This window comes from Chiloscyllium plagiosum, unplaced genomic scaffold, assembly GCF_037043375.1.
Source record: "Chiloscyllium plagiosum isolate Xiang-an unplaced genomic scaffold, Cpla_swu_hap1 HiC_scaffold_15, whole genome shotgun sequence".
In the NCBI taxonomy this organism is placed as follows: Eukaryota; Metazoa; Chordata; class Chondrichthyes; order Orectolobiformes; family Hemiscylliidae; genus Chiloscyllium; species Chiloscyllium plagiosum.
Window position 1 is genome coordinate 30,375,780 of NW_028270153.1, and position 17,836 is coordinate 30,393,615.

Below are 17,836 nucleotides of genomic sequence, written 5' to 3' on the forward strand. Positions count from 1 at the left end.
GTTATGCATTTTAGTAGGAAGAACAGATTTTCTAAATCGGGAAAGGCTTTGGAAATCTGAAGCACAAAGGGACTTAGGAGGAATAGTTCAAAATCCTTTTAAGCTGTTTGGATGCTTTCATTTATTGGTCACAGCATCAAATATGAGTTGGGAAATCATGTTGCAGCTGTACAGGATATTGGCAAAAGTGAGGACTGCAGATGCTGGAGATAAAGAGTTGAGACTGTGGTGCTGGAAAAGCACAACAGGTCAGGCAGGATCCGAGCAGGAAAATTGCGTTTCAGGCAAAAGCCCATCATCAGGATTTTTGATGAAGGGCGTTTGCCTGAAACACCGATTTTCCTGCCCCTCGGATGCTGCCTGACCTGCTGTGCTTTTCCTGCACCACTCTCTCAACTGGACAGCATATTGATTAGGCCACTTTTGGAATATTGTGTGCAATTCTGGTATCCCTTCTGTAGGATGGATGCTGTGAAACTTAAAAGGGTTCGGAAAAGATTTACAAGAATGTTGCCAGCATTGGAGGTTTTGAGCTCGAGGGAGAGGCTGAATAGGCTAGCGCTTTTTCCCTGGAGCTTCAGAAACTGAGGGGTGACCTTATAGAGGTATATAAAAATCATGAAAGGCATGGGTAGGATAAACTGACCAGTTCTTTTCCCCGAGGTGGGTCTAGAACAAGAGGATATAGTTTTAGGGTGAGAGGGGAAATATTTAGAAAAGGACCTAAGGGGCAACTTTTTCATGCAGAGGGTGGTGCATGTATGGAATGACCTGCCAGAGGAAAAGGAGGAGGCTGGTACAACATTTAAAAAGGCATCTGGATGGGTGTATTATATAATATAGGAAGGACTAAGAGGGATATGCGCCAAGTGCTGGCAAACGGGACTAGATTAGTTTAGGATATCTTGTCGGCATGGACAAGTTGGACTGAGGGGTCTGTTTCCGTGCTATACATCTCTATGACTCTACCTCATTGAAACTGCCAAAATACTGAGAAGCCTGGATAGAGTGGATGTGGAGATGTTTCCACTCACAAGAAACTTTAGAACCAAATGCACTGCCTCAGAGTGAAGAGCCAAACCTTTAGAACTGAGAGGAGGAAGAATTCATCTCAGCCAGAGGATGGTGAATCTATGGGACTCATCCTCACAGAAGGTTGATGAGGTCAAGTCATTCAGTATCTTAAAGATAGATGGGTTCTTGATTGGTAAGGGGATCAAGATTGGTTATGGGGAGAAGGTTGGACAATGCGATTGAGCAACATAGCCACGATTGAATAGCACAGTAGACTTGATGGGCTGAATGGACTAGTTCTGTTCCTATATTTTATGGTCTTAGGTTACTGATTACGATTTTACATTCATATAGCTCATCACATACTCTTAAGTTGTTCCCAAGTGAAATGGCATGCCAGTGCTGAAAGATAAATTTATGGATAATCAACTTTGAACTGCTTCAGCAAGTTTATTTAAGGTCATTTACATATTGCATTTACAAACAAAAGCTTTTTTAAAAAAAAGTTAAGTACAAGATACAGACAATTTAAATTTATATCACTTAAATAAGGACATTTACAGTAGCTTCCCCCCCCCGTACCCGCGGGGGATACGTTCTGAGACCTACTGCAGCAGCCCAAAACCGTGGATAAGAGTGAACCCATTCATTTAAATGGGAAACTTACCTTCTCGGCAGCCCCCGGTCCCTGGTTCCGAATATATTCAGGCCGCAGTAAACTGCGAATAACTGAAACCGCGGCAGCTGATTTCACGGATACGGCGATCGACCTATATTTGATTTTGAAATTGGCGATACAAATGTCTGCATTGTATGGCAGATTGTGTTTGTTCTTCCATCATCCACAAATCAATTAGTGAGACCCTTGCTCTGGACATCATTTATGATATGCATTTCATATATAAGACCACATGCAGAATTCTTACACTGACACTGGAAGTCCCTGGTTTAACTGAAAAATGCTAATGTTTGTTTTCCTGTAGTGATATCGCTACTGAAAGTTGTGGCTATTTATTTTTGCTTCAACATTTAAGAATATGTAATCTAGCAGCTCATATTATAATTTTTGCTTCTTTTCCAAAGTTGCTGGATATTTCTGAAAGTATTACACCTTTTTGTTGTAAACAAAAGAATAATAATATTATTGCAATTTCCCCCAATTTGGTAATCTAAGCTTCAATGTAGATGATTTCCAAATCTCTGGTGTATAATCGTGCAAATTACACGACAGAATTCCAGAGATTGCAGCAATTGATATACAGAGGAACTTTGATTATCTGAAGGACACGGGCGGGTAGTATTTTGTTTGTTTAACTGAATGCTGGATAATCAAATGCCGGATAACATTGTTAGCCAAGCATTGGGACCTTGCAATCTTGTCCGGATAATCTGAAATTCGGTTAATCGAATGCCAGATAATCAAAGTTCCTCTGTAGACTGTTAGAGCAGAATTAGCAAACAACCATTAGTGAAAACAAAATCAAATTTCTGTACTAGGACCTCAAACTGTGTTTATGCCTCCAAACAATACCTAGTGGTTCAAATATGTCCTAACAAACCCAAAACTGCATTTATTTTGTAAAAAAAAAAGTTATCAAAGATACCTAAACAGAGTGTTTGCCATTTAGGATCTCACAAAATGAAATATTAGAGGATTCAACATTAATACTCAAGACATTTTTACAGCTACTGCTCACACTCAAAATGAAAATATAATCAGGTACATTAATCACCTTGGAATTGCCTTTACTAATATTCTATGCAAAAATAACTTAAGTAATTCTGCTTCAAATTAGTAATACTAAGATTTTGCTCACTTAAAATCTCACATTTAATATCTGAAATAGAGATAATATTAGGAAAGCTGCTGTAACCCATGCCTTCCACGTCCTGCTCCTCACACCCATGAATCCACTATAAGATGTACATTTAAACACTGATCCCTTGTGGGAAAGTAATCTAGTTGCAAACTTTTTTTTATTCCTTTCCTATATATTGGAAGCTTGATCAAGACACAGAAAACCTAACCCCAAATTTTAAAATATTGCATCTTGTTAGAATATTGTAAAACCTTTAAAACCAGCATTGTAAAACCTTTAAAATTTCTCTCTTTCTCACCCTATGTGTAACTGATATAGGAGTTTGAAAAATAGCAATGAAAGTGTAAGTGTCCAACAAAATGCACACTTTTTAATAAGTCTGTGAACAGTGCCAAATATGTAAAGGCAATCTATTTTTTTGAGCATTTAATGGAAATGGCCACTTTATGTATTGATTTTAAAAGAAAATAAAGTGCCTTGTAACAACCTCCATACAGATTCCCACATTTTTCAAGATGAGGTGGTGAAACAAATACATTAATAAGGATACACGAACACAAAATGGACTTCCAGCCAATAATACAATGGGCAAGATCCTCTGAAGAATATTTGCTATGAAGAACAGCATCAAATGAGGTTACTGTCAAATCTGATGTCACGTTGAGTTTCTAAAAATATTCATCAACATAAATATCATTTTTTTCTGGAAAAGGCAATAAAAGATGATTTTCTCTATAATGGAAGTCCTGTACCACCTAAGAATGGTGATCACACTCACTTTGCTCTTTAAATCAGGGCCATTTACTACTCAGCTTCAATTGAACTCTCAGTCATCCCCTTTCATATTCCTAATCCCTTACTTGATTTTGAATGCTACAATGTAATTTGACTTGTAATATAAAGAACCACCAGACATTATGCTTTAAAATACGCAAATAACTGCAACAAAAGCACCAACTGAAAAAGTGAGTAACATTTTAATATGGCTACTTAAAATCATTTAGTAAAACACTCAAACTGACACCAATTATTTGGGGGAAATTTAGAAAATCTCCATTTCTACAACAAGGCCTTATTTAAAGAATTACAGGTCAGACGTGAAAATCAACATGATTTATTTTCCAATCAGTGATTCTGTCAAATGAGACTGTGAATGATAGATAACTTGCTGCACATCACTAACTAATGGAGTTAGTTGTTGCAAGGAATAAATATGACATCATGTGACATTATAATGTTTCATCAAGTTTACAGGTGACTGGAAGTACCAGTATAACATGTTTTAGAATTTGAGTTAAGAGACATTCTTGGTAATCTGCAGGAATATTTGTATAAAGTTAGTGTACAAGTGTTATAAGTGTTATTGATAATCAGAAGCAACAACTTGAAAATGGTTTATGACTTTATACTGGCAGAATGCGAAAATAAGTTAAATCACATTTACTCCTCAATGATATCCCTTGCTGCTAAACCAATGCACCACTTTTACAGCCTGATTAAAAGGCTTCGGATTTGAAATTTTACAAAATATGCTTTCGAGAAGCTATGCTGAGTAGAAGGCTGATATTTTTCAAGTAAATCTGGTTATTTGATCATCCATAGATATCCCCTAAATATGCAACAATTGCTAACTGTGTTTTGTAATGTCAGACCACTGGCCAGCTTTATTGTTTATTACTATATTCAGGTCTGAAAAAAAATTATACTAAACATTTAACAGCCAAATTAAACAGTAATAAAAATGTCTGAAAATTACCAACTATACAATAACACAAGTTCAAATCTACTGTATCTACATTCAACTTTGCAACAAGAAAATCTAATAAATTAAAGACAAAGTTATGCAGCATTTATAAGAAATCTTTAAATACAATAAATTGCCTCATAAAATGTGAGGTATTCTTTTGATATATAATATATAGGATGACGTGGTTCTGTAGCAGCAAGCAGTGGCACTATCCACTTGGATTATATTATGAAACAAATAATTTTGTCAGATTCAGAGCTGTGGGTACTTAGGAAGGTATCCTAGTCTCACAGTGGAATGATTTACACTGTAAAAACAAAAGAAATGTAAAATTTTAATCTGTATTCAAGCTATATTTCTAATGTGAGGGGTCAGACTAAAATTAGATTCAAGATATAGTTTATCGACTAATTTTTTTTCTCCCTGCTGACAAGCTACATCTTTGGGAGATGAGGTTTACTTGGGAACAAGTCCGCGAGACTGTGGATAGAGCTGGGTTCCAGAGCCAACTGAAGACGAAGGGCCAATTTTTCTTCCAGTTTTTGGCCTGAAGACAACAGAAACATAATTATAGTTAGCAAAAGCATTCTTCATGAAGAATACAGTCTGTTCTGATATAGTGTGATAGTTACATTACCGCACCATCCAGCGTTGTACAAAAATTGCATAATAGAAGAACCATTTAAACCAATGGGACTGGAATCATGTTAAAGCCAATATAGGTAAGGAAAGTTTGGATTCTACAAATAATGATCTAAATTCTTCAATTGTGTTATAGCCAATTTACGTTGAAGAAACACGTGTTATAGCAGAACCGACTGTATGCAACCTCACTGTGACAAGGTAGACTTCAGAATTTTAATAACTTGATGGATTGAAAGAATCAGCAATAACTTTCTGGAATCAAGTGTTTCCATGAGATGAAAGGGACAAGGAGAAACGGCTATAAAGGAATGAAAACCAACATGCTAATTAACCATCCTTATGGAGAAGAAGTCAAAACAACAGATCAAGCTGTTTCTCAGGAGAGAGGAGGTAACACTGCTTTATAATCTGTTGGTTTGTGAAAAACTGGGTGTTAAGACTACCTGCAGAAAGGATGTCCTGAAGAATTTGTGTTAATCATGAATGTCTTCAAATAGGCAATGAACATTGAATGTAACAAGGAATAAGGGAGCAAGCAGCAAGCTGCAAACTTGAATCTCCAGTAGCGTAATCAAAGAATCTCAAGGATCATCAATAACATCACATCACAAACTTGAAAGAAAGAAAATTTTATAAGAATGTAACACCCAGTACGACTCAGCAGCAAAACTTTGAAGGACAACATTACACAAGGATCAAACCCAAGACCTCAAAGACAGACATTGTTGGTTGAAATTGTGGCTAAATTCTACCATTAATTTAGCAATAGCCAAGTTGAGTTGTAAGGCATAACTTGCTTGAGGGGTCTTATTTTGGTTGCTGCATGCAGTAAAAAGTTAAATCATTGCTTCAGTACTTGATTGTTTATGAGATTTCTTAATAAATAGTCAAATTAAAGGTAGCTTATGGCGATTTTACCCACTCCAAACTAATTTACTAAGTTTGAAACAGGAAACTCAGGTACAGTCCAAAATAAACAGCAACATATACCTGTATACCCAAATTACAATAAGGAATGATCTTGACAACTCCTTGAATTCATACAAGCATTAGTTATTTAAAATGTTAAAATTGCATTTTAAAAAGTATAATTATTAGTACAGGTTTTCTCTACTGGCAGGGCTGGTAGGTATAAGAGGTGTTTAAAGGGAACTGTTAGAAGTAACTCTTATGCAGGACAAGAGTTTGAAACAATCTGCCTTCATCTGTCTTTAATGTGTATTTATTGAAATTGACATTTTTTGATATTCAATTTTGAAAATCTTCTGAATTTTAATATGACTCTAAAAGGCACATCCTTTCAGATACCAGATTACTGGATAAGATTTATTTCACAGGTCTCTCTGAAAAGAAACTGTTTTCCATTGTTGATTTGTGTAAAGCAGTGTTGCTTTGAACAGTGTTGTAACCTCACTTTCTGGGTCATTGGAGCGCAATGAGCCAATAGAGCTGAACTATCAAATATGAATGGATGACATGGATAAGAAGTTTGATTTATGACCAGATCAGAGTGATTGAATTAACATGGCTGTAAGCAATCTGAGGCTAACTTTTAGGTCTCTCTTGTCTTTCAATGCTTTGTTTCTACCTCATTGTTCAGAGTCTTTTCTTTAACAAAAACTGCTTTTGTCTGAAAGTATTGATGGGCAAGCCAGTATATATTTTCATCTCACAATGCCCTCGAGAAGATGGTTGTTTGTCACGTTCTTGAACTCTTGAAGACCATGTGGTGTTGGTGCACCTACCATTAGGGAGGGAATTCTAGAATTTTGGGTCAAATTTCTGAATTCAAGATATTATAGTTATCTTGGACGTGGACTGCAGAACTACAAGGCGGCAGCTCACCCCCACCTTCTCAAAAGCAACTAGGAATGGACAATAAATGTTCACCAACCAAAAACATTCATGTCCCGCGAATGAATAAAAATAACTATGTTTAACTGTATAATTAACATAAACAATGAATGACTTCAGTTGTGTTTTAGGGTGACTGTAGAATTTTCAGAATAAGAGCACTTGGCCTCAGAAATAAAAAGGTTGCCAATGACTGCATTTGTGCACTGAACTGGTTTACTTTTTTTCACAATAATTCTCCAAAGGCCTTTAACATCCAAACATCCCTGTTTTTCCAACATTTACTAAAATTAACTTTGTTGCAGATACTGTAGAAGCAAACTAATCGATCTATTTTAAAAAAAACAAGATAGCCTTTGGCTCCTCCTTCAAACTAAAGAGAACCATTTAAGAAAAAGACCTTTTACTTCAAAAATAAACAGCGCAATCAAGATTAAAGGAAACAAAGCATTTAGAAATTTTCATAAGGCATAGATGAAAAGGTTTAAAGTAAAAAATCCAAACAGAATAAGCTGAGGAAGACTGAGCAGAGCTTAAGCGCTTAAATTTTCAGTTAGTAATTAACACTAATCAATTGCTTGCAAGATTAGATATGCTGACTTGAACTCTGCTGCACTTGAAGACAATAATTTATCTTGAGTAATAAATATTTGGAGCAGATATAAATTATGAAATCGTACAATCTGGCCTTGTTGTTTTATTTCTGTTATAAATTTCTATGTCCACATTGATAATAGAAATCATGTGGGAACTGCAGCAGAATAATTATGTAATTGACCATTCACCCAGATGTCTGGAATCACAATCATCAGGAGACATGAATTCAAATCCCACAATGGCAGCTGGGGAATTTAAACACACTGAAATTTAGGCCTGGGGACGGTGATGGCTGTCATGTTACTGAATGAGTAATCCAGAAACCAGGATGAGTGCAACAGACAGACAATTTCAAACACCACTAAGACAGCTGGTGGAACATATAATGAATTAATGAATACATCTGGAATAAAAAGCTAGCCTCAACAATGTTGGCCAAGAAACTAAAAGATTACTGCACTGGCCCATCTGATTTACTAATATCTCTCAGAAAAGATGTTTTCCTTCCTTATATGGTCTGGCCAACCTGACTTTAGATACACAAAAATGAAGGTGAGTGTTAACTAACTTCTGAAATAGCCTAGTAAATTACTCAGTTGTAGCAAATTGCTGTCTGTTGTTGTATGGCACTCCCAGCATGCCAAACAGAACAGACTTCAAACTCATCTAGCATTTCAAAACTGGGCATCTTCAAGACATCATGGATCATCAGCAACATTCAATCATAATCTATCACCTCCTAGCCCAGCATAATTCCACTCTACTACTACCAAAATAGGAGATCAAACCAAGTTCAATAAAGGGTGCATGCCAGAAGCAGCACCAGGTATACCTAAAATGAGTTGTCAGCCTTGTGAAGCTGCAACAAGCACTACTTGCATGCCAATCACCAGAAGCAGCTTGTATACACATGGATAAATGATCCTACAACTAGTGGATCAGAACTAAGTCTGCAAGCCTGCCTCAAAAAATTGTCAACGGTGATGGACAATTAAGCAACTAACACAAGTTGAAGCTTTGAAAATATTCCCATCCTCAATACTGTAGGGCTCAGCATATCAAAGCAAGAGACAGTGCTGAAGTACATGCTTCCATAGTCAAATCAGAAGTACTGAACAGATGATCCATTTCAACCTCTTCCTGAGGTCCCCAGCATCATAGATGGCAGTCTTTAACAATTCAATTCACTCCATATGATATCAAGAATCTGTTGACACTAGATAATGTAAAATCTACATACAACATTCCAGCAATAGCATGAAGACTTGAGCTCTAGAACTTGCTGCACCCCTTAGAACATAGAACAATACAGTACAGAACAGGCCCTTCGGCCCACGATGTTGTGCCGAACTTCTAACCTAGATTAAGTACCCATCCATGTACCTATCCAAATGCCGCTTAAAGGTCGCCAATGATTCCGACTCTACCACTCCCACGGGCAGCGCATTCCATGCCCCCACCACTCTCTGGGTAAAGAACCCACCCCTGACATCTCCACTATACCTTCCACCCTTCACCTTAAATTTATGTCCCCTTGTAACACTCTGTTGTACCCGGGGAAAAAAGTTTCTGACTGTCTACTCTATCTATTCCTCTGATCATCTTATAAACCTCTATCAAGTCACCCCTCATCCTTCGCCGTTCCAACGAGAAAAGGCCGAGAACTCTCAATCTCTCCTCGTACGACTTTCTCTCCATTCCAGGAAACATCCTGGTAAATCTTCTCTGTACCCTCTCCAAAGCTTCCACATCTTTCCTAAAGTGAGGCGACCAGAACTGCACACAGTACTCCAACTGTGGCCTAACCAAAGTCCTGTACAGCTGCAACATCACTTCACGACTCTTGAATTCAATCCCTCTGCTAATGAATGATAATACTCCATAGCCTTCTTACAAACTCTATCCACCTGAGTGGCAACCTTCAAAGATCTATGTACATAGACCCCAAGATCCCTCTGTTCCTCCACCTGACTAAGAACCCTACCATTAACCCTGTATTCCGCATTCTTATTTGTTCTTCCAAAATGGACAACCTCACACTTGGCAGGGTTGAACTCCATCTGCCACTCCTCAGCCCAGCTCTGCATCATATCTAAGTCCCTCTGCAGCCGACAACAGCCCTCCTCACTGTCCACAACTCCACCTATCTTCGTATCATCTGCAAATTTACTGACCCACCCTTCGACTCCCTCATCTAAGTCATTAATAAAAATTACAAACAGCAGAGGACCCAGAACTGATCCCTGCGGAACTCCACTTGTAACTGGGCTCCAGGCTGAATATTTACCATCTACCACCACTCTCTGCCTTCGACCGGTTAGCCAGTTTTCTATCCAATTGGCCAAATTTCCCTCTATCCCATGCCTCCTGACTTTCCGCATAAGCCTACCATGGGGAACCTTATCAAATGCCTTACTAAAATCCATGTACACTACATCCACTGCTCTAACCTCATCCACATGCTTGGTCACCTCCTCGAAGAATTCAATAAGACTTGTAAGGCAAGACCTACCCTTCACAAACCCTTGCTAAGTTGTACCAGAACAGCTACAACACTGGTCTCCAACCAACAAGGAAAATTGCCAAGATATACCCTGCACAAAAAGCAGGACAAATTTAAGGTGGCCAAATAATGTCCAATCAAACTATTCGCAAACATCAGTAAAGTGTTGGAAGGGGTCGTCACTTACAAAGAAATAACACACTCATTAACAGGGCAGCTCAGCTCCTGACCCCAGTGTAGCTTTGGCACAAATATGGATGAAAGAGCTGTACTCCAGAGATAAGATGAGATAAGATTGATATCAAAGCAGAATTTGACAGTTGATGACTGAGAAGCCCGAGCAAAACAATAGGGAATGGCAAACAAGGGAATTTTTTTACTGCTGGTTAAAGTCATACTAATACAAAGGACAATGTTATGATTTTTGAGGTCAATACTTTCAGCCCAAGCTTATCACCACAGGTGTTCCTCAAGGTAGACTCCAAAGTTCAACCATTTTCAGCTTCTTCATCAATGGCTTTACATCTAACAAAGTCAGAGGTTTGGATGCTTGCTGAAGATTGTACTATGTGCAGCATCATTTGCAGCAACTCAAACAATCAACTTATTCATGTCCATATACAGTAAGACCTGGGTATCATCCTGGCTTGGGCTGACAAGTGACAAATAACATTCAATCCCCACACTGTGACTTTTAAAGTAGATCAGAGACTAGAAAGTTGACATCTCTTGTCCTCTTATCTCTCAAATCTAGAACTACAACATACAAGTCAAGAGTGAATGAAATATTTTCCACTTCCCTGGATGAGTGCAGCTCCAGAAAGACTCAAGAAGTTTGACAACACCCAGGACAAAGCAGCCTATTTGAATGTCACCTCATCCACCACCTTCAACATTTACTCCTACCATCATCAATGCACAGTGGCAGCATGGTGTACCATCTACAAGTTGCACCGCAGTCACTTGTCAAGGTTCCTTCAACAACATCTTTCAAAACCCCACCTCTATGAGAAGGACAAGGGTAGCAGATGCATGAAAACAGCATCATTTCCAAGTTCACCTCTAACTCATTTCCTAGTCAGATTTAGAACGACAGTATTGTTCCTTTACTGTCACTGGGTCAAAACCTGGAACTTGCCTCCTAACAGCAACGTGGATGTACTTACAGCAAATGGACTGTACAAGTTCAAGAAAGTGGTTTGCCACCACCCAGAATCAGCTAGCCAGCAATGCCCAAATTCCATGAATGATGAATTGAAAAAAAAATTGATCTTGGCCTCAAATCTACCGACAGAAGATGCATCTGTTCATGACAACACTGGTAAGAGGGAACGTCAGCATTCCCCTCCCCTGCCCACACCATCCTCCGGAATCTACGTGTGGCGCTGTGTGCTGCAGGATCACTGCTTACAGTCTTTTTGGAAACAAAGTCTTACCTTCACAACGAAAACAGCTTAAATCATGTGTTCTGGTACTACTGGTATGCTAAATGGGATATATTTAGAACAGATCAAGCAGCTCAAAAATGGACATCCATGAGGCACAATGTACAGTTTAACTGCATTGAACCTCAATGTATAAACTTTATGGCGCAGCATGTTTCTCAGTCTACCATTACATCAAGTCAAAGAACCAACACTGGATCAATGAGAAGAGTACGAAATAATGCAAAAGCAGCACCAGACACCTAAAAACAAGTATCAATACGATGAAGCTACTACAGTGGACTATATCTATGATAAAACTGTGAAACCAACATGCAAAAGACAGAGCGAAGCAATTAAATAGACAAAGATCAGATCGATGCTCAGTAGTCCTGAAACATGACAATTAAAAAAACCAGAAGAGGTGGCTCCAGAAGCACCCCATTCTTAAAGATGGTTAAGTCTAGCACATCAGAGCAAAACACGTGGCTGAAATCTACGTTTTTGGGAGAATTTTCTACTATAAACATGGATAAAGAGAATTGCAATAGAAAAAAAACTGGCAGGATTTAAATACAACTGCAATGTTTAGAAAATATTTAAGTATGGTTCATGGTTTTGAAGGAAACATAGCTACTGACTAAGCAGTTTTGTCAATCTATTTTCAAGTTACAAAGAACTTTTCAAAAGAAAAGTTATAAATGAAGCCTGCTTATCATCTGCTAATTATGCACTTACTTCTTAGAGTCATAGAGATGTACAGCATGGAAACAGACACTTCGGTCCAACCTGTCCACGCCAACCAGATATCCCAACCCAATCCAGTCCCACATGCCAGCACCCGGCCCATATCCCTCCAAATTCTTCCAATTCATACACCCATCCAAATGCCTCTTAAATGTTGCAGCCTCCACCACATCCTCTGGCAGCTCATTCCATACATGTACCACCCTCTGCGTGAAAAAGTTGCCTCTTTGGACTCTCTTATATCTTTCCCCTCACCCTAAACCTATGCCCTCTAGTTCTAGATCCCCCGATCCCAGGGAAAAGACTGTCTATTTATCCTATCCATGCCCCTCATAATTTTGTAAACCTCTATAAGGTCACCCCTCAGCCTCAGATGCTCCAGTGACAACAGCCCCAGCCTGTTCAGCCTCTCCCTGTAGCTCAAATTCTCCAACCCTGGCAACATCTTTGTAAATCTTTTCTGAACCCTTTCAAGTTTCACATCTTTTCGATAGAAAGGAGACCAGAATTGCACGCAACTGTCCAACAGTGGCCTAACCAATGTCCTGTACAGCCGCAACATGACCTCCCAACTCCTGTATTCAATACTCTGACCAATAAAGGAAAGCATACCAAACGCCTTCTTCACTACCCTAACTACCTGCGATGCCACTTTCAAGGAGCTATGAACCTGCACTCCAAGGTCTCTTTGTTCAGCAACACTCCCTAGGACCTTACCATTAAGTGTATAAGTCCTGCTAAGATTTGCTTTCCCAAAATGCAACACCTCGCATTTATCTGAATTAAACTCCATCTGCCACTTCTCAGCCCATTGGCCCATCTGGTCCAGATCCTGTTGTAATCTGAGGTAACCTTCTTCGCTGTCCACTAAGACATTGAAATCAAGAGCTGACTACCTTGTTCAAATCTGAACCCACATGGACTAATTCAGTTGAGATATTTTATAATAATGAAAAAGAGAAGCATTTATCAATTTAAGAGAAGGAAGTGTTCTACAACAGAGGACATATTTTGTACTCACCTGGACTTCGATTTTCTTGCACTACCACTTCTCAGAGGATCAAACGTAGAAGCATCTACTTGAAGCTCGTCTTCATCCTGCAGAGCAGCTTCTAGTGCAGCCTGTACCTTTGGAGCAATGGCTGGCCCTTCATAGTCCCGAGTTGTTCGACTGGGCATGTCTAATTCTAATAGCAAGATGTTTTCAGCCTGCAAATTAATATACATAAAAACTTAGAATTAATAAGCCAGTCATACACCAAGATTATTGCAACAGAATAAACAAAGATAAACTTCATTTCGAAATAGTAGTGATTGGCACAAATCCACTTTGGAAGTTAAAAATACTTCTTAGTTGTGAATAACCAATATTTTAGCAGCACAGTCCATAAAAGGGAGCTATAATTTACACACAGTCTCCTTTACTCACTCTGTATCGGGGATCTGATCTTGATAGCAAAGCCATTTTTGCATAGCTACTAAGTGGTCTCTTGTATCCGATTGCTGATACAGGTCGCTTCATCATCTGCTGATTGCTAAGTATAAAATGAAAAATATTCAAAAATTAACATAGGTTTTATATACTTCATTATATTTCCATTCAATCTTTATTTAATAAAACTGGTGTGCTTCTTGTGGCATTCCTTAGTTAATCCAGATTTGTTGTTTCCTAATAATAAAACGGTTCATACCACCAAGACCACCAATTACAGTGGTCAAGTCAATTCCCATCGTGATGAAGTGAACTGTTTCTCAAAAAGTGGTGTTTATTTAGACAACATGGATACATAGCTGTTTAACTCCTTATCATTTTGAAAGTTGAAAATCTAAAGCAATACGTAAAAAGCACCAGTCATGGTTTACAGAGAAGAATATTAGCAGCCGTTGGGGCTAGAACTGGCATGGAATTCATGCTGGTGACCCTTTCTGGAACAAGTCAATTGAAATGCAATCTGGTACTACTATGAAATGGGAAATATGCAATTAGTTTTGTTTAATATGCTTTGAACCTCAGAAACTTTATCAAGCATTAAATGAGAAATATGGAAACAGGAATTACAGTTGGAAAAGCTGAAACAACAGTTTCACCAATAAGGTGACAATTATCAAACAAAAGCTTGATAGTTCCATAATATGATCTGTTGTAAAAACTTTTAATGTATAGATGCCACAAATCTTTGACTCTAACAATGCTGCTTGAATCTGATTGCAATTTCTTCTGAATTTCTGTCTTGTATCTAAACAGCTATCATTACCTAACATTAGCTCTATCCACACACAACTTTGGAAGATGTTAGCTAGCTCTGGGTAGAAGTATAAATACTCATTTAATGTTGCCATACTACCAAGCACTCTCTATGGAAAATGATACGACAGGTGATCCATCTATAGATATTTCTGAATTCAACATGTCCAGGCAAGTTATGACACACCTCTGGAGTAGATGGGACTTCAAGCAGAGTCTCCTAGCTCAGGGGTAGGGACACTATCACTATGTCACAAGAACTGTAGAATCAATTATATTTTAATTAATAATGATTTGTAGGTGGTAGACAATACTTACACATATCATCCCTACCTCAGAGTGATGGCTGTTATGGTGCAGTGGTAGTGTCCCAAACACTGAACCAAGAGACCAGTTAAGTTCTACCTACTTCACTGTAAAAACATAGTCAAGAATGTGATTTGAAAAATATCTTGTTGGACTTCAGCCAGACTACTGTGTACACTAGGGGATGACACATAATAAGGAAGATGTGAATACACTGGTAACACTACAGAAGTGATTTACTAGAATAGTTCCTGGTATGAGAAACTTCAGCTATGAGGATAGATTGAAGAAGTTGGGACTGTTCTCCATGGAGAGAAGGTGGCCGAGTGGAGCTCTGATTGAGGTTTTCAAAACCTTGGACAGAATAAACAGACTGGAGCGGTTTCTGTTTTTTAAAAATTCATTCACAAGACGAGGGCGTCGCTGGCTACGCCAGCATTTATTACCCATTGGAGGTCACATGTGGGTCACAGCAGGTAAGATTGGCGGTTTGCTTTGCTAAAGGACACTAGTGAACCAGTTGGTTTTTGAGACAATCAACAATCACGGCCATCATTAGAGTCTTAATTCCAGATTTTTTTATTAATTTCAAATTCCACCATCTGTTGTGGTAGGATTCAAACCTGGGCCCCAGATCATTACCTGAGTCTCTGGATTTAGAGTCCAGAGTTAATAACACTCGGCCATTGTGTCCCCCTGTTGTAACAAACTGGCTCATTATCCATACTATTTAATTGCTTTCACCACTCTTCCTTTGGAAACCTTCAAAATGCCATGCATACCTTCATGGAATCAGAAACCTGAGCACCAAAGATTACTGATCATCTTGCCTCTGTTGTGCATCTGGGAAGTAAGCGTATCCCAGGCATAAAACAGATTAAAATCAGTCTAAATGGCATTTTATTTAATGCAGTAAAAATTTAGCAAATTTTCTACAAAATAAAGGCACTTAATATTTAAGTACAGAGGAACCTTCATTTTGCAACATTGTATTATCCGAATATTGGATTATCTGGCAAGGTCGCAAGGTCTCGATGCTTGGCTAAACTATGTTATTCGGCATTCGATTATCTGAAATTTGACCAACCGAACGAAATAACCCCCGCCTGTGTCCTTCGGATAATCGAGGTTCTTCTGTACTCCGAATAGTACTTTTAATAAACACACAAGATGGTGCAATACGATGACTGAGCTGGCATCATGTAAAACTGCAAGTGTGACATCTGTACCAAAGTATCAAGGATAAAGAGATGTTTTTCCGTGATCTAAGTCAATGTGCTGTATATGAGGGACTGAGTATTAGGCGAGGACACTATGTGAGAAAGAGGACAGCAGGCAAGAAGTGCAATGATTGATGTATCATCAGAGTTTGCTGTTACTTTTGAAACTGATGCAGGACAACATAGATGAAAGTTTAAAAATGAAAATGACATCAGCATAGCACCAATAAGCAATGCACAATTTAACCACACAGATAATGACAGTGAAACGACAGGAGTAATGAATAATTCCTCTGCCTCGGTATACACTACTGAAACTGAAAGGGACAATACTAGTTAAGAAAGATAGAGCAAAATATAGGGAGCCGTTTAAGATTTGCTCCATTACTCATGCACTTAGCACAGATGTATTTAGCGGTAAGATAATTACTTGACAGAGGAAGGAACATAATTAATATAAGTTAGCTGGAGAAGGTGGGAGGAGATTCAAGGCAGCATAAACATTTAGCTCGTTTGATAATTTCTACAAAAACCTAAATATAAATACGATACCACACCCTTCAATGCGTGTAATGGGTTGGGTCTTCCACTGGTCCTCTTCATCATCAAAACAAGCTCTGTTCATTATTTTATTCTTTTCTTCCAAAGGAATGAAGTTCTCAATTACAAGGTGCCTTAAAATAATCAGAAATATGTTGTTCAGATAAAAGTGAAAGATAAATTTCAAGAAAACAAATTAAATGGATGTTCACTTTCAGTATGCATGAATAATATTATAAATTTATGCCCAGCTGTGTTAGCCAAGTCATTCTCATTAAGGTTTTATTATAAAGCAATAGACGACAATAAACAAGACTTTTGTTGGGGTAGAAGGCTATTGGTGGTCAAAAGAAATCACTGAACAACAACAAAAAATTTTTTTGTGATTTGCTTCTCTTTTACTTTAATCCAACATTATTTGGCAGATAATCTACTCCACAAAACTCTTTGTTCATTAAGTTCTGAAAAGCTTTCTTCCAGTTCTTTTTTGAAAAGATGCTACCTGGATTTTGATCTTTATACCATGAAGTATAATCTGTCTGGATCAATGTCAAATTCTATCATCAATTGAAACATTTCAACAAGTCACTACTTTTCAAAGAAAACATCAAGATTTCTTGAACTGTTCTTTTAATTTAGAAGTTAATGTTCCACACTAGTGAAATAATTCACTTTTTGTAGAAAAATTAAAGAAGCAAACTCATGTTAAACAACAGATGACTTACTGGAAGAATTTTAAAATAAATGATTGTTGGAGAAGGGAATTTAAGCATTACATACTTCAGCTTGAGATATCACTTTCTGATACCAGTACGTACTTTAGCTTGAGATCCCTGGTTAGTTCATTCTGTGTTTGTTCCAGCTCTTGTCGTTCTTTGATGTGTTCCTCTTGCAGATCATGTATCTCAGCTTTTACTGCTTGGAGCTTAGCAAATAACTAACCAAAGAAATTGTTCAAATTACACAATAAGAATAAAATGTTAATCACTCCTCTTGTTCACTAGTCACTTGAGAGAAGCATTAGCTTTTAAAATAGCTAAAACTTTCTGACCAAAAAATATTACACCATATTACAGTTCATCCAATTGAAAGCAGCAGCTGCTAAATTAAATTGTGACTAAAATATCTATTCGAACATAATGTCTTCAGATTCACAGGAAGAGATGAGAACCAA

General features: G+C 38.0%; 1 protein-coding gene across 2 annotated transcripts in view; it reads right to left on the bottom strand.

Moving 5' to 3' along the window:
• Positions 1-1,444: 1,444 nt before the first annotated feature.
• Positions 1,445-17,836, bottom strand: part of kif3b (kinesin family member 3B) — a 47,553-nt gene continuing 31,161 nt past the window's right edge. For both annotated transcript variants that reach the window (XM_043710508.2, XM_087994844.1), the window contains exons 6-10: positions 17,481-17,599; positions 16,680-16,796; positions 13,781-13,886; positions 13,373-13,560; positions 1,445-5,128 (exon numbers count right to left, since the gene is read on the bottom strand). In XM_043710508.2, coding sequence (XP_043566443.1) covers positions 5,038-5,128; positions 13,373-13,560; positions 13,781-13,886; positions 16,680-16,796; positions 17,481-17,599 — 621 coding nt within the window. In that variant the 3' untranslated portion in view covers positions 1,445-5,037. The remainder of the gene's footprint in view (positions 5,129-13,372; positions 13,561-13,780; positions 13,887-16,679; positions 16,797-17,480; positions 17,600-17,836) is intronic.